At 38.2% G+C, this 26,033-nt stretch overlaps 2 protein-coding genes across 4 annotated transcripts in view; one reads left to right on the top strand and one right to left on the bottom strand.

Annotated features, from left to right (window-relative positions):
* The window catches only part of TMEM62 (transmembrane protein 62), a 49,623-nt gene extending 42,791 nt beyond the window's left edge, over window positions 1–6,832 (bottom strand). Inside the window, exon 1 of one of the 2 annotated variants that reach the window (XM_088024760.1) lies at window positions 6,755–6,832. The gene's annotated coding sequence lies outside the window, so the exon portion shown is untranslated. Of the gene's footprint in view, window positions 1–6,651; window positions 6,728–6,754 lie in introns of those variants that run through there. The other variant, XM_088024759.1, reaches the window with a different exon arrangement.
* Window positions 6,818–26,033, top strand: part of UBR1 (ubiquitin protein ligase E3 component n-recognin 1) — a 149,584-nt gene continuing 130,368 nt past the window's right edge. For both annotated transcript variants that reach the window (XM_028126716.2, XM_028126715.2), the window contains exons 1-3: window positions 6,818–7,008; window positions 21,558–21,814; window positions 23,695–23,773. In XM_028126716.2, the coding sequence (XP_027982517.1) occupies window positions 6,928–7,008; window positions 21,558–21,814; window positions 23,695–23,773 (417 nt within the window). In that variant the 5' untranslated portion in view covers window positions 6,818–6,927. The remainder of the gene's footprint in view (window positions 7,009–21,557; window positions 21,815–23,694; window positions 23,774–26,033) is intronic.

Genomic DNA, 26,033 nt, shown 5'->3' with positions numbered 1-26,033 from the left:
GAGGGTCACTGGAGTTGGGGGGGTGGGAGGGATGGGGTGGCTGGGTGATAGACATTGTGGAGGGTATGCGCTATGGTGAGTGCTGTGAATTGTGCAAGACTGTTGAATCACAGATCGGTACATCTGAAACAATGCAATATATGTTAAGGAAAAAAAAGAAGAAAATAGCAGGAGGGGAAGAATGAAGCGGGGGGGAATTGGAGGGGGATAGGAACCATGAGAGACGATGGACTCTGAAAAACAAACAGGGTTCTAGAGGGGAGGGGGGTGGGGGGATGGGTTAGCCTGGTGATGGGTATTAAAGAGGGCACTTTCTGCGTGGAGCACTGGGTGTTATACACAAACAATGAATCATGGAACACTACATCAAAAACTAATGATGTAATGTATGGTCATTAACATAACAATAAAAAATAAAAGAAAAAAATTTAAAAAAATCCACTACCAAATGAAAAAAAAAAGAAACTAGCACTCTTGGAAACAGCAACTTATAAATAGCTAAAGTAGACTGCAGTCATAAGATGAGGACAGTGGCACCATTCTATAATTTTTTTCTTTTTTGTTTGCTTCTTCTTTAAAATTTATATTTCCTTTAGTAAGTACAAAATTCAGTTTGGCTTTATATTGTTTTGTTTTCTAGACTAATCATGTAATAGTAAGTATCCTCCTGTCTGAAGGGTCTGGGTTAACTTTTCCACTGAAATACCGCAAAACAAACAATCATTAATCTAACCAATAAACATTCACCATACTGTAAATGCCTTTTCAAATTTGCAGAGGGTACAGTGGATTATCTCTGAACATGCTTAATTTTTATATTCAAGTTGCTGCCATTTAAAAACCATGTTCAAGGGCTTCCCAATAGCTACATTTCCAACAGACCAAAGATTATGCAAAATGAAAAACAGTCTTTAATGTTAAACAGGAAATATTTCTTGACAAAGAACATGCCAGGCCAATTGAGATAATCCAGTAACTCAATGAATTAGACAAATAAAAGGCTAAGAATTGCCATACATGTAAATGAAAGAATAACTAATATATATGTATATATATATATATCTTAAGCATCTAGGTTGGACTGAAGGTTTCTTTTTGTAAAAGGTGTCAAGTTATTTTTGCAACTTTAGCAAGATTATATCCCAGTTTCCTCTTTTTTCTTTTAAAGATTTTATTTATTTATTTGAGAGAGAGAGAGAGAGAGAGAGCACGAGAGGGAAGAGGGTCAGAGGGAGAAGCAGACTCCCTGCCGAGCAGGGAGCCCGATGTGGGACTCGATCCCAAGACTCCAGGATCATGACCTGAGCTGAAGGCAGTCGCTTAACCAACTGAGCCACCCAGGCACCCTATGCCAGTTTCCTCTTATTCTTTCATTTAAAGTGCAATGAAATTGCAGAGGGAACAATTTTGCACATTGGAAAATGAGAGAATCAGAAAACTTCTCAGAGGAAGTCATAAATAAACTGAACTCTAAAAAATAAGCAGAGGGGCGCTTGGGTGGCTTAGTTGTTAAGTGTCTGCCTTCGGCTCAGGTCTTGATCCCGGGGTCCTGGGATCGAGCCCCACATCGGGCTCCCTGCTCCGCGGGAAGCCTGCTTCTCCCTCTCCCACTCCCCCTGCTGTGTTCCCTCTCTTGCTGTGTCTCTCTATCAAATAAATAGATAAAATCTTTAAAAAATAAATAAAATAAAATCTTTAAAATAAAACATACATACATACATACACAAGCAGAAACCCCTTTATAGAAAGAGGTGCTGTTGTCGGGGAGGGGGCATTCTAGGCCAAAGGACTAACCTATGCAAAACCACAGAAGTATGAGACTGAATGGGATATATGTGAAATATGGTGTGGATAGTTTAAGGTGAGGGGTGGCAAGGGAGATTAGACTAGGAAAAAGTGTTCCAAGCCAGATTGAGAAGGGCTTTGAATGCCATGTTTAAGAGTTAAGTTTTATGCTATAGGGCAGTCATCTAATTTATTTAGGTAAGAGAGTCACATGACCAGATTTATATTTACAAATAATTCTGGCAGGAAAATAAATGATGGATATGAGCAAGAGAGTGGAAATAGGGAGACCAGATGGGAAGATTGCTCTTCCCTAATCTGGATGAGGAATATCAAGGATTTGTACCAGACAGGTGGAATCATGTAGGCACTACTATCATCCACATAAGAAAATATCCCAGAGAAAGAAGTCTATTAAAATAGAATCACTGAGGATTTCCCAACTCTGATTGCTCATTAAAAACATTTGGGAGTATTTTTTTAAAATGGATATTCAGGTCTTACTCCTAATTAAATCAAAATCACTAGAGTGAGACCTGGTATTGGAATTTTTTTTAAAGATTTTATTTATTTATTTGAGAGAGAGAGAATAAGAGAGAGAAAGAGAGAGCACATGAGAGGGGGGAGGGTCAGAGGGAGAAGCAGACTCCCCACTGAGCAGGGAGCCTGATGCAGGACTCAATCCAGGGACTCGATCCTGGGACTCGATCCCAGGACTCCAGGATCATGACCTGAGCCGAAGGCAGTCGCTTAACCAACTGAGCCACCAGGCACCCCTGGTATTGGAATTTTTAAGAAGTTCTCAGGTGATCCTAATGTGTAACCAGGGTTAAAAACCTCCAGCACAATCCATAAATGAGGAGTCTAAGGAAAACATAGTTCTGAGTATGGCTGTCCTAATTGTGTCATTCTGGGGCTTTGAGAAAACTAATTAATGTATATTAGCTGTTGATGATACTTCAAACAGTAAAATGACACCTGAAAAATGACCTTGCAACTTACTCACAAAAGTTATTGTGAGCTGATGCTAATTTAAAAAGAAATATGTATTTGCAGAAGAATCAAAGAAATTCATAATTCTGTTCTAAAGTAGGTCAAGCCACACCTTGGTCTAGATCAGAAAAGAGCAATGATAATTCATTAGTTTATATCTATTTTGTCTGGTTCATGTCCTATAAAAAGTCTAATATAAGCATACCAGGATGTTAAATGTGTGCCAGATACCTGATATTTTTGTTTATTTAATAAACATTTATATTACAACATATAAAGTGGTAAAAGCGACTCAAAAAAATTTTTTTATTAGAGGTAGGACAGTGAAATGGTTAAAGACACACATTTTGAAGCCAGATAGACCTAGGTCTTGAATCCAGGTTTTGTCACTTAGTAATTGTGGATCTGAACAATCTCACTTGTTTAAGCTATAATTTCCTTGTCTATGCAATATCGATAAATAGGAACGACATCATAGGATTGTTTTCAGAGTTATACTCTAAAATGCATCTAAAAGGGTGCCTGGGTGGCTCAGATGGGTAAGCGTCTGCCTTCGGCTCAGGTCATGATCCCGGGGTCCTGGGATCGAGTCCCGCATCGGGCTCCCTGCTCCTTGGGAGCCTGCTTCTCCCTCTGCCTCTCTCTCTCTCTCTCTCTCTCTCATAAATAAATAAATAAAATCTTAAAAAAAAAGTATTTTAAAATGCATCTAAAGTCTTTAACATAGTAGCTGACATTTCTAAGTATGTGTCTTGGCTCCTACACTCAAGGAACTAAGAAATTAGAGAAGGAATTAAATTAGGCCATGAAAAAATTAGGCCTGTAACATAAGGCAGCATTATAGATTATTAATAATAATTTAATAGGTAGGAAACTAACAGCTTCAGACAATAAAAACCACCTTTAACTATCTTAAGAAAAAGCACATCTATTGAAAGGTTATCAGAGACTCAAAGATTCTGCAAGAAGCTAGGGACAGGCTTAGAAGAAAAGCAGAAACCCAAGGAACTGCCATGGACCAGGAAGCCGGAGCCACAACAGTTGTTGCTTTTTTTTTCCCCCCCAAGATTTTATTTATTAGCCAGGGAGAGAGAGAGAGAACACAAGTAGGCAGAGCAGCAGGCAGAGGGAGAGGGAGAAGCAGGCTCTCCGCTGAGCAGTGAGCCCGACGTGGGGTTTGATCCCAGGACCCTGGGATCATGACCTGAGATGAAGGCGGCCGCTTAACCAACTGAGCCACCCAGGTGCCCCATCATCATACAGAATATTTAAAAGACTCAGGTTAAGATTTAATAATATTTTTACTGCTTCATCAAGGACACTGGGAAACATGCTTTAAATTCTTTTTTTTTCTTTTAACTGCAAGAGTATGGTGGTCAAGAAATGACTTCTGGATCGCTTTGGTGACTTGTTGAATTTGGTGCCACTGTTTTTATTTTGTGCTAAGGGGGCAGCAGTTTCACCCATCATTGCTTCTGCTTCAGTTAGTACAAATACATGATTTAAAAAAAAAGCACATAACTTTTTTATTACCACAAAAGTTTTCACCTCACAAACTTACTAAATTTGGGGAACTCTCAGTCTGTAGACCACTCTTTGAGAATCAATGTTCTACAACATATTTAGTGGCTGTAGAAAATTACATTATATGAGTGAACACAGTTTATTTAGCCAATGTCCTTTATTGAGGGCATTTGAGTCATTTCTAATTTATCTCCATCACCAGTAATGATGTAGTTTAAACTTCATTTGCATCCTGAATTATATCTTTAGAATACAGCGTTAAGGGGCACCTGGGTGGGTCAGATGGTTAAGCGTCTGCCTTCGGCTCAGGTCATGATCCCGGGGTCCTGGGATCAAGTCCCGCATCGAGTCCCGCATCGGGCTCCCTGCTAGGCGGGGAGCCTGCTTCTCCCTCTGCCTCTGCCTCTCTCTGACTCTCATGAATAAATAAATAAAACATTTAAAAACATATTAAAATTTAAAAAACCTTAAAAAAAAAGAATACAGCGTTAAAAATGGAATAAATGGGCCAACGAAAAGCATTTAAGAAAAACTGGCTTCCGAATATTGCCTTCCTATGGGTTTACTAATGTACACGTTTATTTTATATAACAATGAGTATCCTTCCCGCTTACCAACATGGTGGTTATATTTTTTTAAAAGATTTTATTTATTTGAGAGAGAGATCGTGTACGAGAGAGGGGAGGGTGAGAGGGATAAGCCAGCGGCGCTCCGTCTGAGGACCCCCGGATCGCGACCTGAGCCAAAGGCAGACAGACTCTCAACCCACTGAGCCACCGAGGCCCCCTGATGGTGGTTATTATTATTGTCTTAAAGATTTTATTTCTTTGACACAGAGAGAGGGAACACAAGCAGGGGGAGTGGGAGTGGGAGAAGCAGGCTTCTCACTGAGCTGAGAGCCCGAGGCGGGGCTGGACCCCAGGACTCTGGGATCATGGCCTGAGCAGAAGGCAGAAGCTTAACGACTGAGCCACCCAGGCGCCCCGATGGTGGTTATTTTTAAGGAAAAACAAAAACTGACCAAATTTACAGGCAAGAAATGGAATCTCATTTTAATTTGCATTTATTTGCTTATTAGTTAGATTTTTTCATGTTTATAAAAATTATTGAGTTGCATATTTATGTATTTTGTCCATTTTTCTATTGATATAGTTGTCTTTGGGATTTTATCCGTTGGTCTGTCATGAATGTTGCAGTCATTTCTTCCCAATTTTTGTTTACTTTTTAACTTTGTATAGTTTATTTTTGTATGTTTTAAATTGTGATTAAATTACCTATCAGTCTTGGGGCGCCTGGGTGGCGCAGTCGGCTAAGCGTCTGCCTTTGGCTCAAGTCATGATCCTGGGGTCTTCGGATGGAGCCCCACGTCAGGCTCACTGCTCAGCGGAGAGCCTGCTTCTCCCTCTCCCTCTGCCTGCCACTCTGCCTACTTGGGCTCACTGTCTGTCAGTCAAATAAATAAAATCTTTAAAACAAATTACCTATCAGTCTTTTTATATTTTCTGCCTTTGGTGTCATGCTTTAAAAAGCCTCCTCCAAAAAATAAAAAATAAATTTAAAAAAGGCTCCTCCATCCCAATATTATACAAATATTTACTTTTTCTTTTTTTTAGTAGTTAACTCTTCAATTCATTAAGAATTATTTTGATATGTATACTTTGAGGTAAAGATATGACTTAATCTTTTCCCAAATAGCTAACCTTTAATTCCTTCAAGCGCGTTAGATTTATCGTTATTTTCCCCTTTGTTAAAAACATACTATTAAATTACTGGTTTGTAAACAACTTAACATTTAAAACAATACAGATAAATCTAAAGTAGCTCTTGACCAACTTCCTCCTATCCTGAGAGCTATTATTAGTTTTTTTCCCTTTCAGGCTTCTTCCTTCGCATTTTAACGCATATAAGCGCAAATACATAGTCTGCGGCAACTTGGGGTTTCCCCCACCCACGCACACACTTAATTCATCTTTATCTTTCCACAGGGGTCTACCCTGTTCTTTTCGACACCAACGCATGGTGTTCCATAATGAGCATGACCATGTTTATTTTGTCTTCCCTCGACCGATGCATGACTACAAGGTTTCAATTTTAATATTCACCAGATCTCCTCAAAGCGGCCGGGGCCCGAGCTTTCTCGTGCGCATGTGCAAGTGTCCAAGGGCTACATTCCTAAACATGGAATAGCTTTGAGTATTTTTTCATTCTGTGGGTTCTGGGGAACCACTGCGGGTACGTAGGGCGACAAACACCCCCTGACCAAAACCTGGCCTGAACGAGACGCAGAATAGGTACTCAACCCCTGACAGACTTCCTCTTTTCAAAATGGACGCTGAATTCACTTTTTACCTCGCAGATGCAACAGTTCGCAGCAACGAAACCAGATGCACAACCATTCAAGCACTGGGGACTACAACTAAAAAATTAGGGGAAGAAAAACCTCCAGCCGTACCCGCCGTGACGCTTGCTTCCGGGAAGGGGACCGGAAGCCGCTCCTCGATTCTGCGTCAAACCCGACTTCAGGGGCCGTCGTAAAAGTGTCGCCCCTCGTTTCTTGGACCGGCCACAGGTTTCCTCTGGTCTCCGGCCGGGGGTCTGGAACTGCGGGTGTCAGTTTCCCTCAAGATGGCGGACGAGGAGGCCGGGGGTGCGGAGAGGATGGAAGTCAGTACCGAGTTGCCTCAGACCCCTCAGCTCCTGGCATCTGTAAGTCCTTGTAGGCAAGTTCCTTTTGTCCCCCCCAAGTCCCTCCCTACCGCGCTCTGGAGGATGTCGGGCTTCACCCCTTTTCGCGGCTCTGGGGAGGGGGAGTCTTATGGATTGATCTGGAAGGAAGCCATCGAATAAAAGTTAGTCATTACCCACATTCCTGCCGACCAAGTCTACGGAATATAATGACTTTGCCATTTATTAGTCGTGACGAGTTCAAGCATGTCTCTAACATTAAGTAGAAAGAACTGGTGATGTTATTAGATGGTCTGGTGTGGGGGCTGAGGCGGGATTAGAGGAAAAGCCATTTTCCGATAGACGCAGTGCCAACCCCTCTTAATGACAGGAATCCAGGACGCTGCACCTAATGTTATATTGCATAGCTAGCTGGGTGGGGCCTGATAATGGCAGGGAATACTGCCACTGTCAACTCGTCAAGATACTGGGTGTAGGAATTGTAGTCCCTCGTTGTAGTGTCTTGAGAACCCCAAGCCTAACCCCTCGATGGAGAAACCCGTCGTCTTATTCTTATTAAGGGTGAAGAAACTTCCAGACATTTCGAATCAGAGCAGTACCATTAATTAATATCGCAGTCTATACTTTGCCCTTGTATTTTGAAAGAATGGGAAGGCAGAGACAGTGAGCAAATTTGAGTCTATAGTCTGGCCACAGGGAGAAAGCAGATGAGGAGGATAAGAGCTAGGGGGCAATATTGGGGAATGTTCTGGATGTCTCTGGGCATCTAGTGGGGAGATATACAGGAAATATTCAAATATCGATTTCTGCATAATATTACGTCTTATCACTTTGTCTTTATTGCTGCCTATAGAAAAATGTGGGATTACACCTCTTTCTGAAGTTTTTTGGTTGGTAGTTTCAATAAAAGCATTTTTAGACTATTTTAATCATGCAAACACTTCAGCATTGTTTTATGAGAGAATAAAGTGAGCTCCAGAATTAAGAATCCACCCCAGGAACTGGGGAGACTGGCTGGGAGATAGAAACCAGGTAGGGAGGGAATTGGAATAAGGATTTGGCCAACTATAGCAGTGTGTGCAACCATCTTCTAGCTCAAACAGTAGCAGCCTCACTTCACTGCCAGTATTGAAGGAGGAAGCATCTATTTGAAATGAGAAGGTAGGGAAAATTGAGAAGCACCTGAAACATCTTAATGGTAGCTTGTGCATTCTACATCTTAGAAGCAGTACAGAAATTGTGTGGATAGAAGTGTTATTGTAATTTTGTATTGCCAAAGATGGCTAGTGTTTATTTAAAGGTTTGATATATTAATTCCTTCCAGGTGGTACAGTAAAACCTCATCAATCTAGACTCCACTTATTTTTAATTGGAGATAATGGTACAGAAATCAAGGTAGAATTAGGTTGCAAACTCTTTAATTCAAGAAAGATTGGATTTCTTGGGGCAAGGCTGTAGGTTTTGCAAAGTAATGGGTAGATGTCAAGAGAAGTGTAATCGCCTGAGGGAACTCACAGTTTAGTGACACAGATAAGACAAGTGCTCAAAGAACTTTAATACAAGATAGGGTGATGTAAGTGGAAGAAGAACTGTGACAGGCCTCATGATCATTTTTTTGGCTTGGATTGCTCTATCTACTTAAGGATTCCAGGTATCTCTTTACTTTCCTTTTCTTTTTAAAGCTACTGTCTTCAATTTTATTCTGACAGTGGAGTAAGATACTGGCTTTCCAGTTTACTTCTTATTTGCTGTTAAGTAAAATAAGCTCAGAGACTCTTTAACATTTGAATGATTTGTATTTTAAAGCACTTGGGAGGTAGGGAAAACAAAAATAATAAATATAGGACAGTTACAAGGTTTTAGAAATCTCACCAACTCCGTTAGAGCCTTGTCCTTGGTTATACTTTCTGTTATCCTTAAATCATACTTTCTTCTTAAACCCCAGGTCATTTCTCTGTCATACTGCTATCAAAAGCATGAAGGCTCTCAAATTCCTAATATCACCTAACATGCAATTAAGGTGAAATAATAGATATGAATTATTGGACATTTATAAAAGTCATTGCTTAAGAATCATTAGAGGAGTTGATTTTGTAGGTCCGGGGTGGAGAATTTTCACAAGCATGCCCAGCTGATTCTGAGGTCCTGGTCTGTGAGCCACACTTTGAGTAAGACTTAACTAGACATTTGGAAATTCTCAATACAGAGTTGACAGTTGAGATTGTGGAAATGAAGAAGATCTTTGAGGAGAAAAGTGTGTGTGTGTGTGTGTGTGTGTGTGTGCATGCATGAGCACATACACACAGGGAGAGAGGGAAAGAAGAGAGGGAGAAGGACTAGGGACAGGAATGATTGAATTTCAGGGATAGAAGATGGAGGAAGAACCAGAGAAGGACCTAGAAAGGGAGCAGCCAAGCAAGTAGGAGGGGAGAGTAGTACGGTGCCATAGGGTCTAGTTTCTAAGAGAGAGGGTGGTTTATTGGGTCCAGAAGATAAGGACTGAGAAAAACTGGGAATCCAGAGAGTATATGGGGTGGTTTGACAGAACTTCTGCCTTCTGTCTACTTTGACTGGATTTTCTTTCCTAAGTCAATCTCAGAAGGTGTCTCCTGGCTTGGTACTAAGGTCTTTGCTTTTTCCTGTCTACCCCCTCTGCCTATGTGATTTCATCCAGTTCTTTGGCTTTAAATACCATTGGTATGCATTCAGTTCCCAAATTCATATCTCTAGGTCATCTCACCTCTGAACTCCAGAGTCAAAAATTCAACTACTTGCCTACTTGACATAGCCACTTGGATGTCTGATAAGTGTTTCAAACAGGGGGAGCAATTAGGAAGCTACTGCTATAACCTAAGCCTTAGCTGATGGTGGTTTGTACTAGAGAGACATCACTGAAGATAAAGAGAAGTGGATAGATTTGAGAGAGATTTTGGAGGTATGGTAGAAGCAAAAAAATTTGCTAATGGATTAGGCATGAGGATAAAAGGGAAGAAACAAATCACATCTGGATCCTCAGTTTTTGGCTTAAGCATTCATGGCCATGGTTGGTCATATTCTGAGAGAAAGGACCAGGTTTGGAGAGGGGAAAGAAGGGAGGCTGATCAAGAATTTTGTTATCCCTGTCTCATGGCACTTCCGTAATAGCTCTCGAACACAAACAACTCTCTCTGTCTCCACTCCACCTCTCTAGTCCTAGCCACCATCTGTTGCCTAGGCAACTGGAGTGGCCTCTTAACTGGTTCTCTTTGCTTCCATTTCCGCCCTCTTCCAGTTTATTTTCCACAGATCAACCTGAGTAATCTTTTTAAGACTAATTCAGATCATGTCAGCCTCCTGCCTAAATCCTTCAGTGGCTTCCCATTTTACTTGGAATAAAATCTAAACTCATTACAGGTCTTTCAAGATCCTGCATGATCTGGCTCCTATGTCTCCCCCTCATTTCCTGTTATTTCTCCTCATTTAGTGTTAGCTACACTGGCCTGTTAGTTTCTAAAAGAAGCACAAGATCTATCTTGCTCTAGGGCCTGTGCCTTTGCTTGCTGTTCTTTTTTCCAAGAGTGTTTTTCCTCTGCTTTTTCTTGATACTTACCCAGTCTAAAAGATGGGTTCTTCTTATCCTTCTGTGTGTAAGCACCCTGTTTATTTCCTTTACTGCACTTATTACAATCTGTAATTACTATGTTGTCTTTATTATTTAAATATCTGTCTCTCCCACCAGAATGCAAGCTCTGTGAAGACAAGGATCATGTCTGACTTGTCCACTGATATGTCCCAGTATGCGTTTGCAATAGCCGACATTTACATACTCTTAGTGAATAACTGAGAATCAACATTAGTGATTTATTTTAACAAGATTGGTAGTGATTGGGAGAGGGAGTTGTGGAGGAAGATGGGAAATGAGGGGGCATATTAGGATAGTACCTAACATTGGGGTCCAGGCTGAAGGTGGGGGGTGTAGGAAAAGCCAAAACAGGAATTCTGTGGGGAATTCATGGGATTTGAGTTATTAAAAGTTATGATGTTGACATAAACGGAAGACCTGAACATTATGGTCAGCAAGGGATTTTGGAGTTTGAGAACATGGAGGTACATCAGGTTTTGTGATGGTAGAGCCAGGTTAGATGAGCATCTTTGCATTCCTAGAGCACCCTTTTCATACTCCTGTTGTATGCAGCATGTCTCAGGCTGTCCTGAGCATTGCCTGTTTGCTGCCTGTCTTTCCTTCTAGACAAGAAACTCCTTGAGAGCATAAGCTGTTTCTTGTTCACACCTGTATCTCCAGTACCTAACACATTGCTTCAAAATTTTTGTTGAATGCATGCACGAATGAATGAATGAGGAGACAATAACTCAGGTGGAGTGGAGGTGGAAGTAATTGGAGTTGAGGCGGTTAGGCTAAAAGGTTTAAAGAGGAATTTAAAAAAATTAACATTATTGAGTTATATTTTAAGTACAATAAAATGCTTCCATTTTAAGTGTTTTGGTTGATGAGTTTTGATAAATGTATACACCTGTGTAACTATTGCTAAATTGGGGGTACAGAACATTTCCATTACTCCCAAAGTTATACTGTCTCCAAATGGGGGGATTTTAGTTTGTTTTTTTTTTTAAGTTTAATATTGTTATGTTTCCACAATAATCATTATGAACATCGAGAAAAAATTTATCTACAATCTCATATGTGTAGTGGATCTTTAAAAGATAAAAATTTGTTTTGATAGTTGACCTTAAAATACTGAGATGGGGCACCTGGCTGGCTTAGTCAATGGAGCACGTGACTCTTAATCTCAGGGTTGTGAGTTCGAGCTCCACGTTGCACATACAGATTACTTAAAAAAAAAACAACAACTTAAAGAAAAAAGTAAAATACTAAGATATAGAAGAAGGAATAAGAAGTTATATGTTATTTTCAGTGGTGATATTTCTTAGAAATTGAAATCTATATCATTTTAGGCCAGAGCACAGCTTTTTTTTTTTTCTTCAAGATTTTATTTATCTGACAGAGAGACACAGCGAGAGAGGGAACACAAGCAGGGGGAGTGGGAGAGGGAGAAGCAGGCTTCCCGCCGAGCAGGGAGCCCAATGTGGGGCTCGATCCCAGGACCCTGGAATCATGACCTGAGCCGAAGGCAGACGCTTAATGACTGAACCACCCAGGTGCCTGCACAACTTTCTATAGTAAGGACACACTTACAATGAGAAAACTAGGATGAAAACCAAGGTCTCTTGAGTCCTGAATGAAGTGCTTTGTCACCAGATCATAGCAGGGCCTGTTGCCTGTTGTTTTTTCATCATCATCTCCTAATTTTGGTTGTGGATAGCTAAGGAAAATTCTGATTTTCAGTATCAGACTCTATAGACCCAAATATGAAGTTGAGGTGTAAAACTGCAGATTAGAGTGATAGATTCAGTCCCACTATCTGTAATAGTCTATAGGGAAGAATAGTAATTTAGTGTGGATAAGCTGGTGCTGAAGATGGACTGCTTATGTTTAATAACAGACATTGTCCTGCAAATAAAGAGGTTTTTGTCCTCAATAATGCATGGAGAGACTGGGTAGATATGTGTATAAATCACTGATACAGGATGAACCAATACAGTGTCCTGACCTATTCTCTTCGTGTGTGCTGGCCTTAAGGGTTATTTCAGATTTCCCTTGCCATCATTTTACCCATTTCTCTACAGGTGCTAATCATACACTGTGCTCTGTGAAAGTTTCTTTAAGCTTTTAACTCATTGCTTCGGGTGACTTAAGACAAAATATTTTTAAAAATTTTTTTATTGTTATGTTAATCACCATATATTACATCATTAGTTTTTGATGTAGTGTTCCATGATTCATTGTTTGTGCATAACACCCAGTGCTCCACGCAGAATGTGCCCTCTTTAATACCCATCACCAGGCTAACTCATCCCCCCACCCCCCTCCCCTCTAGAACCCTCAGTTTGTTTTTCAGAGTCCATCATCTCTCATGGTTCGTCTCCCCATCCGACTTACTCCCCTTCATTCTTCCCCTCCTGCTGTCTTCTTTTTTTTTTTCTTAACATATGTTGCATTATTTGTTTCAGAAGTACAGATCTGTGATTCAACAGTCTTGCACAATTCACAGCGCTCACCATAGCACATACCCTCCCCAGTGTCTATCACCCAGCCACCCCATCCCTCCCACCCCCCACCACTCCAACAACCCTCAGTTTGTTTCCTGAGATTAAGAATTCCTCATCTCAGTGAGGTCATATGATACATGTCTTTCTCTGATTGACTTATTTCACTCAGCATAACACTTTCCAGTTCCATCCACGTCGTTGCAAATGGCAAGATCTCATTCCTTTTGATGGCTGCATAATATTCCATTGTGTATATATACCACATCTTCTTTATCCATTCATCTGTTGATGGACATCTTGGCTCTTTCCACAGTTTGGCTCTTGTGGACATTGCTGCTATAAACTTTGGGGTGCACGTACCCCTTCGGATCCCTACATTTGTATCTTTGGGGTAAATACCCAGTAGTGCAATTGCTGGATCATATGGTAGCTCTATTTTCAACTGTTTAAGGAACCTCCATACTGTTTTCCAGAGTGGTTGCACCAGCTTGCATTCCCACCAACAGTGTAGGAGGGTTCCCCTTTCTCCGCATCCCCGCCAACATCTGTCATTTCCTGACTTGTTAATTTTAGCCATTCTGACTGGTGTGAGGTGGTATCTCATTGAGGTTTTGATTTGGATTTCCCTGATGCCGAGCGATGTGGAGCACTTTTTCATGAGTCTGTTGGCCATTTGGATGTTAAGACAAAATATTAAGACCTCTTTAGTCCCAGGTGATTTTCTGTGAACTCCTATGTGTTCTTTTAAGGTATTCTGAGTTAACATGCCTCCTATTAAAGAAACAATTGTTATTTGATGAGTTTGGTTTTTTTTAAAGCATTTGGTAAGCCTTTTTTTTCAATGTTAAGTTGCACCCTATAATAGACTAAGTGCTTATGGAAATATGCTGTACTAAATAAATGTTACTGAATGACTCTAGAAGAGTTATTGTGCTTCCCTAAGTGCCTACTTGCTATCCGGGAATGATATAGGCCCTGTCCAGGATGGAGTCTGTTGTTAATCACTTGAATATAATAATTCTCCTTCTAATAGTTTACTTAATGTCATTCTTCAGAACAAAGTCTATTTGACTTGTTTGGAGGAGTGGGGCTTAACCACTTAACTGTGTCTTTATGGACTACTTTTAAAAATGCCTTTGAACTTTTGGTATTTATGGGTAAGCTAGAATGACTTGAGAACAGGAAGAAAAATCTTTTAATTTATCCATTTATTTTTATATACACACACACTCTACTTTGTAGTCTAAGAAAGGATTTTAGTCCATTTGCAAATATATATTCAGTACAGTAGAAAGAGGATATGAGATGTGTACCTCACACTTTAGGAAAGCAGATTTCATTGTTCCAAAGATTTCAAGGAAAGCTTAGAAAATTGGAGCATGAACCTATGATCAGAGAAGAAAAAGGAAGAGAATGACTTAGGAGGAACAGAATGCTTTTAAAAACTAAATTCTGACAGTACGCTTGTGTATTATCTTAAAAGAAAAGAGAGGGGACTTATTTGTCACATGACTCTATATTTGACCCTGGCTTATTTTATCAATGCCATGAAGACATAGTATACTTATCATATTTACGAACAACACAAAGCTGGCAGAGATAAGAAATACGTTATAGGACACATATACAAAAAATCTCCTTAGTCTGAATATTGCATCAAAACTAACAAAGTGAAATTTAATTGTGGTGAAAGTACCGTCTTATACCTTGGACTAGGTATTTGTATATAGGACCAGGTCTCTTATATGTGATTGACCTAAGGGTTTTAGTTGTCTGCAAACCTATAAGTCATAATATGATGTGGCTGCCAAAAAAAAAGAATGTGACCTTTTTGAGCAGTTAAGTACCCTGGATAAGGAAGGTAAGAAACAGTCCCACTCCTCTATACAGAGGCACATTGTGCATGTTCCATAAAAGAGTAATCAACATAGAGAGTAGTCTGAATACCATGGCATTAGGGATGGCCAAATGTCATTTCTAGGGATGGACAGATTTCTTTAGTTTCTATGTTCCAGTGTAGCTCCAGAGTAAAGAGACCAATGAGAGACTTAATAGTTCTTATTTGAAAGGTTGTTCAATGAAAGAACAGAGTAAATTGTATGGATTTCAGGCAATATAGGATAAAAATTACAGGAGAGTAGATTTTGGCTTAATTATGAGCTGTAAGAATGAACATTGGCTGAAAGGAAGTGTTCAGACAGGCTTAGGGAACTAATCAGATATGTTATAGATAGGATTCCTCATGGGGTATGCAGTGGAACTAGGGGTTTTGCTGTTATTGTTTGCTTGTGTTTATGAAACTTTATGAATTTGTCAGATAGTATTACAAAAAAACTTTGTGTAACCAAAAGATTTCTTGATGCCTGTAGATACTCCGATTACACTCATCCAGTACTTGCTATGAACAATCCTAGAGCCTCTAGATTATGTTACTACTTTAAAACAGAAGAGTTGGAAAAAGAGTTTCAGGGAATCTGAAGCCTTGTAGATGTCAGCAGTTGTCTAAGGAAGTGTAAGTTGTGGTTTGAACAAAAAGAACGTTCTAAAAGTACGTTCCTTTTTCAGAATGGTGTTCCCAAACGGGCATCCAAGTCCCTGGGTCAGAATTGAGAACATATCTTAATCTCCATAGGGATGAGGAAAATGTTTGGAATGTTTGGGAATTTAAATGTTCTGAGAACTTGTTTTTACAGAACAGTCAATTAAGAAAACCTTCTCTGAACTCCAAATGTCGAAAAAAATTTTTTTTCCTTCTGGACATTGAAATTAAAAATTCTTAATTTTGTGATAGACATTGGGGAGGATATGTGCTATGGTGAGTGCTTTGAATTGTGTAAGACTGTTGGATCACAGAACCTGTACCACTGAAGCAAATAATACATTATATGTTAAAAAAAAAAAAAAGAAGATAGCAGGAAGGGAAAAATGAAGGGGGGATATCGGAGGGGGAGACGAACCATGAGAGACTATGGACTCTGAGAAACAAACTGAGGGTTCTAGAGGGGAGGGGAGGTGGGGGGATGGGTTAGCCCAGTGATGGGTATTAAAGAGGGCACGTTCTGCATGGAGCACTGGGTGTTGTATGCAAACAATGAATCATGGAACACTGCATCAAAAACTAATGATGTAATGTATGGTGATTAACATAACATAATAAAAAAATAAAAAATAAAATTCTTAATTTTATTATCTGAAGTGGGTAAAAATATTAAAACAACCAAACAAATAAATAAGAAAATCAAGCTAGGCTACTCCAGGCACCAATAATTCCTGAACATGTCACCCAGTAAAATACATGCTGTGTAGTTTTTCTTATCTGGAAACAAAATCAAATCTTAGTTGAAAAAGATTTTTCATAGATGTGGCAGTCATCTAGGAAAAAGTCTTCATGAAAGAGTGAAATTATACTTTATCTCCTATAAGAATTCTATAGTTTTAGAAGGCTTAATGTCAGTATTTGCTTTGTTCTCTCTAGCAAGAAATCTATAACATTCAGCAATGACTGAGAACTTTTTTTTCTTTAAAGATTTTATTTATTTATTTATTTATTTATTTATTTATTTATTTATTTAGAGAGAGCGAGAGCATGCGAGCAGGGGGGAGGGGCAGAGGGAGAGGAAGAGCATCTCAAGCAGACTCCTCACTGAGCACAGAGCCTGATGTGGGGCTGAATCCCACAACCCTGAGATCATGACCTGAGCCGAAATCAAGAGTCGGACACTTAACCAATTGAGCCACCGAGGTGCCCCAAGAGAACTTTTGTTAAGTATTTGTGGTGGGCCTGTGGTGATACAGGGATTTGGAAGGTGGTGTTCCTCCCTTCAGGAATTTATAGTCTGGGTGAAGAGGCTAGGTGTACACATATAAAGATAATTAATGTTATCTGACAGAGGTATTGGTACTGAATGAGTCAGAGGTATTGGTACTGAATGAGTACCTCCTTCAGTAAGTGCTGTATTGGAGTTACAGGGGAGAGAAATTTTCTTAGGCTGATCAGTGTAGTAGTCAGAGAGGAGTGCCTTGAGTTTGATGGACTTTAAGGAATAACTCCCAGTGGGGATGGAAGGATCGAGAGCTAGCGGTAAGATCCCTGGAGAGGGCATTTAAGGCATCAATACCCAGACATTCTGCCCAAATCAACCAACAGTATAAAGATAACATTTTGAAATATTAGTTCACACTGGAATGCCTGGGTGACTCAGTTGGTTAAGCATCTGCTCAGGTCATGATCCCAGGGTTCTGGGATTGAGTCCCACATTGGGCTCCTTGTTCAGTGGGGAGCCTGCTTCTCCCTCCCCTACTCCCCCTGCTTGTGTTCCCTCTCTTGCTGTGTCTCTCTCTCTCTATCAAATAAATAAAATCTTTAAAAAAATAAGAATAAAATATAAGTTCACACCAAGACATGTAATGACAGAGATACAATTTAAGAATATTTAGTAGTACACAGGAATGTTAGGCAGATGTTAGTGAAGAGGCTTCATTTGGAGGAAAGAAATAAAAAGAAGACAAAACTATGTTTCTTGTTTTGTTTTATGATTAAAATGAAATTGATTAGTTAAAAAAAAGATAGTAGGAAGGGAAAAATGAAGGGGGGGAAATCAGAGGGGGAGACGAACCATGAGAGACTATGGACTCTGAGAAAGAAACTGAGGGTTTTAGAGGGGAGGGGGTGGGGGGATGGGTTAGCCCGGTGATGGGTATTAAGGAGGGCATGTATTGAATGGAGCACTGGGTGTTATACGCAAACAATGAATCATGGAACACTACATCAAAAACTAATGATGTATGATGACTAACATAATAAAATAAAATTTAAAAAAATGAAATTGATTAGTTTAAGGGTAAATTTAAAAGTACTATGTACTTACATTTGGTTGAGTATAATGAGCACTGAACTCTAGGAGTTAGGATATCTAACTTCTGTTCCTGACTCTGATGCCAATTGGTTATTCAGTCTTGGAAAAGACAATTTACTTCCCTCTGTGACTCATGTTTTTCATCTATAAGATGCGAGACTTGAACCAGAAGATCCCTTAGGTTTTGGTGACTGTCAGATTTCTCATGTTCTTCAAAGTATTCTTCAAAAACTTGAACTAATTCTGTGCCTTCCATAATTAGATAACACAGAAAAATTTTTAATTTGGTGTATAGCAGTAAACATACAGGATTTTTTTTTTTTTTTATTTAGTACTATTTGGAGAAAAGAACCTTAGGTATACCATAGAACATTAGGTATTCTTTATTTCATAGTTACAGTTGTTGCTGGATTTGTGGAGGAAACAAGTTGTTGGTCTGTGCGTACCCTAGAAAAGTTGGGAGTTAGAATACTGGAAGGTATAGATGGTTTTTTTTAAGGTTTTAGTAAAATATTTTTAATTTTACAATTAAAAAATTCCCCCAAATATGGAAAATATCACTAAGAATATTATTCATATTAGGTAAGCAAATGTATACATTCTGTGAAAATATGCCGAACTCTCACTACCTACTGCTGTTAACATTTTGGTGTATATTCCTCCTGATTTTTTCCCCTCATATAAAATATTTAGCCACAGTGAGATTTTATACATACTGCTTCGTAACCTGCTTTACCAAACTGTATATTATTAATTGCTTTCTATATTAGTAAATAATCATCTTCAGTTTTGGTTCTTTTTTCTTTTTATTTTGAACTCATTTTAGACTTACAGAAAAGTTGTAAAAATAGCAGAAACAGTTCTCTTATGTCCTTCACACCTGCATTCCCTAATGTTAGCATCTTACATAACCATAATATAATTATCAGGGACAGGAAATTAATATTGATAGTAACTAAACTATAGACCTTATTTGAATTATAATAGTTTTCCCACTGACATTAAATATTTTTCTGTTCCAGGATCCTATCTAGTATCTCACATTACATTTAGTTATTTCTCCTTTGTTGCCTCTGGTCTGTGATAGGGTCTTATTTTCTTCATAGTCTTTTCAAGTTTGTAACAGTATCTTGTTCTTGCCTTGTTTTTCATGACCTTGACATTTTTGAAGAATTTTGAAAAATTATTTTGTAGAATGTTCCTCAGTTTGGATTGATGTTTTCTCATGATTATAATGAGGCTATGCATTTTTGGCAAAAATAACACAAAAGTGATACCATAGCCTTCTCAGTGTATCATATTCAGGGATTTTTGGTATCATTATTCTTACAACTGGTGATACTTATGTTAATCACTTGGTTAAGTTGGTATCTGCAGGGTTTCTCTACTTTAAACTTTTTACCTTTTCCCTTATAGTTAATAAGTATCTGCAGGGAGATATTTTGAGACTATTTGGCATCACTTTTTTTTAAAGATTTTTTATTTTTAAGTAATCTCTATACCCCATATGGGGCTCAAACTTACAACCCTGAGATCAGGAGTCACATGCTCCACCAACTGAGCCACTCCAGCACCCCAGTGACTCTCCTTTTTATCTCTTAAACTATGTACTTTGAAATTTGCTTTTAAAATTTACATAAATAACTTTTTATTATATAATTCTGTGAGTTTTGATATTTGCCAGCAGTTGTGTAACCATCATCATAATACAGGTATGGAACAATTCCATTGCACTCCAAAATTCCCTCACTTCAGGGGCACCTTGCATGGCTCAGTCAGTTAAGTGTCTGCTTTCGACTCAGGTCATGATCTCACGGTCCTAGGATCAAGCCCCGTGTTGGGCTCCCTGCTTAGCAGGGGAGTCTGCTTCTCCCTCTGTGCCTCCCTCCACTCCTGCTCTCTCAAATTAATAAAATCTTAAAAAAAAAGTTTCCTCACTTCTATTTTGTAGTAAACCCCTGGCAACCACTGTGTAGTCCTTTGTCTTGCTACTAGTTTTGCCTTTTCCAGAATGTCATATAAATGGAATCATACAGTACATAGCCTTTAACATTTTAAATTATTTTTTTAGAATATAACTTTAATGTGAACAAATACAAAACTATGTATAAATGCCAGTTTTTACATAACTGTGAGACAAACATGAAATACCATAGCTAGCCCATTTCAAATGAATAATATTAATTTAATTAGAAGGATGTTAAGTGCAACTAAATTGTCAGTGTTGGGTTGATAGTAGAGATCTGTGCATTCAACCTTCTGTTTCCCTTACCTCTGTTCATTTAAGCTTGCTGTTACTGAGTGCCATCGAGAATTGGTCAGACTGGGCTGGTCGGGTGGTTTAGGGTAATCATACCTCACATTTAAGCCCAAATGAGTAATCCCCAAATGTCTTTTTTTAACAGGGCATTTCTTGATACTTGGAAAGCTGTCTTGTTTGAAGATAAGAGTGGAATGGTGGTGTTATTGAAACCTGCATATAGTGTCTATGAAACCCCATGATGGGAATCAGGAATTTGGCACAGAGATGAGCTCTGCTCAGTTCACACAGATGCTGTCACTATGAACATGTCCCCAATTGCTAAGAGGCATACATAGCCTTTTGAGTTAGACTGCTTTTACAATAATAGATTTTGATGTTGCATGTATTGATAACTTACTTTTTTTTATTGCTGAGCAGTATTCCATGGTTTGGCTGTAACACAGTTTGTTCCTAATTCACCAGTTGAAGGACAATTGGGTTATTTCTGGGTTTTGGCAATTTAAAGCTGCTATAGCATTCGTGTATACTTTTTTGTGTGAACATAAGTTTTCATTTCTTAGGTAGATTCTTAAGAGTTTGATTGCTGGGTCATAAGGTAAGTATATGTTTAACTGTAAGGAAACTACCAAACTCTTTTGTAAAGTGGCTATACCATTTTCAGTTCCTATCAGCATTTTCCTTTTCCAGTTTTCTGGATCCTGTTGATATTGTTAGTTTTATATTTTATTTTTTATCTACACCTTAATATAATAGGTTGTGTAAGGGTATCTCACTGTCATTTTAATTTGCATTTCTCTAATGACTAATGATGTTGAACATGTTTTCATGTACAGATAAGCCATCTGAAATAGTTTCTTTTAAAGAGCAGAAGGGTTTAGGTGTACTTTTTGATGAGTCTAATTTACCCATTTTCTTTTATGTTTAGTGCTTTTGGCATTCTAAAAACTCTTTTGCACTCATTCATTTTTATTTCTCAGTAAATGTTATGGTTCCTTAAAACAATTAAACTAAGACTGGGGAATGCTTTGTCTGTACAGCACATGACTGGTAATAGAATTGTCTTCACAGACCAGGAGTTGCCCATTCCTCTTGGAGTAATGAGTAATTCTCATCCAATACAGCTGCTCTTTCTTTTTCCAGGTATATGTGGTATGTGGGCAACCACTTATTTCCAAGGCTATTTTTTTTTTAATTACCCACTTTCCTTTTGTTTTGGTGAGGGATAAGATAATATATTGTAAATCACTTTCTCTGAAGTTACAGAATTGTGCCAATATTTATCCCCCTACATCTTCAAGAGGAAACTTGTAACAAAGTCTAATTTTTGTTTTCTTTTCTTTCAGTGGTGGGATCAGCAAGTTGATTTTTATACTACTTTCTTGCACCATTTGGCACAATTGGTGCCAGAAATTTATTCTGCTGAAATGGACCCAGATTTGGAAAAGCAGGAGGAGAGCATACAAATGTCCATATTCACTCCCCTGGAATGGTACTTATTTGGAGAAGATCCAGATATTTGCTTAGAGAAATTGAAACACAGTGGAGCATTTCAACTCTGTGGGAAGGTTTTCAAAAGTGGAGAGACAACATATTCTTGTAGGTAAGAATTAGAAATTTAGGATTGGTTATAATTTCAATTTTGGTATTTTGTACTTATTTATGATGTATTTTATTTTGTGTATTACTATTTATAATATACTTAATCATACTTAATTTCCTTTTATTATGCACTTATAAATCTGTTTTTGCTTATATAGCTTGTTTGTGAGTATATGACTTAAACAGTTGTCTCACTTTTCTGTTCTCTAAAAGTATTTAAGAGATGGACTTTTGCCTTGTTTATAATATAGTCCACATACTCTTATCTGAAACCCTAGGGCCAGGTGTATTTCAGAGTTCTGAACACTTTTCCAGCAGTGTCAGGGCAGGATCCTATCATCAAACATAGCATTTCTGTAAGAAATCTATGAATATTCACAGCAAGTGATATAAATAAAGTCTGTAGTCTTATGTCATTTCAGGTCAGTTTTTGCTACCAAGTGAGATTTGGGGGATTGTGGACCTGTAGGGACAGTTGAAATTCAGTTGAGTAGAAAAAGCCATTGGTAGGGAAACTGGAAGCAGCTATAGGCTTTTTGTCCTTTGTAAGAGCAGGTTTTTTTTTTTAAGATTTTATTTATTTATTTGACAGAGAGACAGCGAGAGAGGGAACACAAGCAGGGGGAGTGGGAGAGGGAGAAGCAGGCTTCCTGCCGAGCAGGGACCCCGAGGCAGGGCTCGATTCCAGGACCCTGGGACCATGACCTGAGCCGAAGGCAGACGCTTAACGACTGAGCCACCCAGGCGCCCCTGGTTTACATGTAGTTAACAGTTGTTTAGAACATAGTATCTTTATCCTGTTCTTGTCTCAGGAAAAAAGGCAGCTTTTGTATTTTGTGTACTATTTTGCTACATAGGTAGTAAGGTTTATTTATCTTCTTTATATATATTTTAGCTGAAGCCCAATCAGTTTCAGCTACAGCATAATAGACATTTGTAGATCTCACTTCTCCAAAAGTGTCATGGAGACATTTTAAATTGTCACAACTGGGGCAATGGTACTAGCATCTAGTGGGTAGAGGACAGGGTTGCTGCTGAGGCGTCCTGCAGCACGGGACAGTCTCCTCTATCCCCAGTAAGTAATTACCCAGTTCAGAATGTCTGTACTGCTGAGGTTGAGAAATTCTGCTCTAAATAGGTCAGTAGATCATATATATTTTCAAGAGTATAGTTAGGCAATCTTTATTTCCTAATAGCCTTTAAAATCACTTTTTAACTTGCCAGTTCCATCTCTTCGATTCTTCTAAATTAGATATTTTAAAAATTGATTTTGCACTTTTCATCAATTTTTGTTGCTCTTAATGTTTTCCTGAAAAAGTTAAATAAGATAGTGACTTTTAAGAGTTATTATTAGGGAAGAGATTAAGAGAGATTGAGTTTTTTTTGTTCATTCAATAAATATTAACTGAATACTTACCATGTGCCTGGCACTGTTCTAGGTACTTAGGACATAACAATATACAAAATAAAGAAACATTCCTGCCCTTATGCTGCTTACATTCTAATGAATTTTGTCTTTATTCAAGCCTCATTTACCAGTGAACAGTCAGTGTTTGTGAAAATATGTTTATAAATGCAGGAGGGTAAGATGATGACAGATAATGGAAAAAACAGCTAATCATTTGTCACAAAACTAACTTTAATATGCAACTTAGCAGTCTGAAATCAGGTAAAAGCTCAAAGTAATGAGGATTATTTAAGAATCAAAACCAAACCTATATATTCAAATATGGCTAAAATTATTTGGAATTTAGTTTTTGAGACATTTTCATATTCAGCTTGTGCACCACACAGGAAACTCATTCACATTATATTATAGTCATACCTTAAACATCATTGGCATCCTCTAAATTTTGGGATCTAATTTTTAATTTTTTTCAGGGACTGTGCAATTGACCCAACATGTGTGCTCTGTATGGACTGCTTCCAGAATAGTGTTCATAAAAATCATCGTTACAAGGTATGGAAATAGATCCATAAAATCTCTAAATTAGCAGGAACCTGGTGGCCATCTAGTCCAAATTCCTACCAGTACTCGAATTCCTGCTGCAGTAGCTCTGATACATGAACATTTAGCTTTGGTTAAATAACACACGATAGGAGAGCTACTACCTCAAGAGGCAGCCCTTTGTAAATTTTTTGTGAGATATATCACTTTTATACAAAAGACTGTATAAGGCATATGAACAACTTAGAGAATAACTATGAAGCGAACATCTGTGTAACCACTACTTAGGTCAAGAATAGGCATTGTCAGCTCTCAGAGGCCTCCTGTTTATCCCCTCTAGATCACAGTCTTTCTCTCTCCCGTTGGATCTCCTGTGTTGTGTGATAATGGTTTTCTTGATTTCTCTTTTAGTTTATCACCCAAATCACACTGAATAGTTTTCTCTGTTTTTGAGCTTATATAGACAGAGTCATGCTGTATCTTTTACTTGCTGAGTAGCTTCTTTCACTCAGTATTATGTTTAATAGCTGTAGTTTGTCCATTGATCTTACAGTGTTCAATAATCCATGTTGTCTTTATTCATTTTACTGTATATGTAGATCGTTTCTAGTTTGAGATTGTTATGAAGAGTTGTGCTGTGAACATTCTTATTTGTGTATTTTGGTACACATGTCCAGCAGTTTCTCTAAGGTATATATCTGGAATAGAATGCTGAGTTCTAGGGTATGTGAATCTTTAGTTATAATAAATAATGTCACATTGTTTTCCAAAGTGGTTATACTAATTTATAGTCTCTCCAGCAGTACGTGACAGTTCCCATTGCTGCACGTTCTTGGAAGATTTGGTCTTGTCAGTCATTTTAATTTTAGCCAGTCTGGTGGGTATATAATAGTATCACATTGTGGTCTTAATTTTCGCTAATTACTAATGAGATTGAGGGCTTTTTCCTTACTTGTTACATTTTAGACAACTTTATTTTGAGCTGAAATGTATTTCTCAAATATTTGTAGTGGTTGTATACTTTGTATACTCTGGACTTAGATGTTGTTGATGTTATTGATGGTTCTCTTTAACATCTTGTTAAACACTCTCTAAGGTCCTGTGTAAATGTATATAACATCTTGAAGTTATGTTTGTGTCTTCCATAGAGTTGAAAGCGCTATTCATGTTATGAGACTGGCCTCAACATTACCACTTCTATTTCAGGAGGTGATGGGCTATAGATATAGATTATAGGTATTATTATTATTGTGCACAAGAATAAACAGATAGAGGAACCTATGATATAGTGTGGTTAAAATGTTTTCCCAAGATTACAAAGCTAATCGCTGATGAGATTTATAGAGTTAAGCATTTGTTAACTTTATTCCATATTTCCATATTTCCTCATCACCTCCATTAATTATAGTATTTCTTACGGTGGAGAACCAAAGAAAGAATGCCAAAAGTAGAGACAGGAGGAAGTTGTTAATTTCTTCTCATTTTTACTCTGGGAGACTAATAGGGAAAGATGCTAAAAGTCTTAAGACCAAAGTTTTCCAGTTCCTCAAATTTAAAGACTTCTAAGCTTATGTTTTCCAAGCTTTGGGATTTTGTGGGTCAGTACAATTTGCAAAAGCTTTGGATGAGACATAGGGTTTTCAAATTTTTCTTTGGCTATATAAGTTCAATTTTAAGTTTAAAAAGGACACAAGGACAGCAACCAAATATACCTGCCATTTCCTATCATTTTATAAAGGAAAAGACATTTTAATTCCAAGAAAGTAGGATAATCCCAGAATAAAGGTTAGTCCTTTAAATTGTATCCATGTAGCTCTGTGAAAGAGCTCGCTACATTTCTTCCTTTTCTGGTTTTTCTGTAGACTAGTAAAAACTTGTTTGTTAAATTTTGGAAACCTTTTCATCAAGCTACCTTTAAGTTTTTAAAGCTTACCAGTTTACATCACCACCACAAAGCACTCTTTTATGGAACATACTTAGGTTTACCATCTTGAGGTTTTGCAGAGTTCTTCTTACAGAAGAAGGTGCTTACATGGTTTACTCAGGAACCTTTGAGTCATCAGAAGGATGGGCTATTTTATGACTAATAAAAGATGATGTCTATAAGCTTTAAAAAATATTACCCATCAAATGTGAGTGTGAAGGGACAGAACACTTTTGATGAGAGAATATATTGATAGAATCTCTCTGGAATACCTGTATGTCTGATGAAATTTTTAAAGAAAAGCATGTGAATGACTAATAAGCATAATACAAGTGAGTATTAACTTCC

This window comes from Eumetopias jubatus, unplaced genomic scaffold (assembly GCF_037043125.1).
Source record: "Eumetopias jubatus isolate StellerSeaLion01/CBP00866 unplaced genomic scaffold, mEumJub1_p1.0 scaffold_7, whole genome shotgun sequence".
NCBI lineage: Eukaryota > Metazoa > Chordata > Mammalia > Carnivora > Otariidae > Eumetopias > Eumetopias jubatus.
The sequence above is the reverse complement of the archived record's forward strand: the minus strand, read 5'-3'. Positions and strand labels throughout refer to the sequence as shown.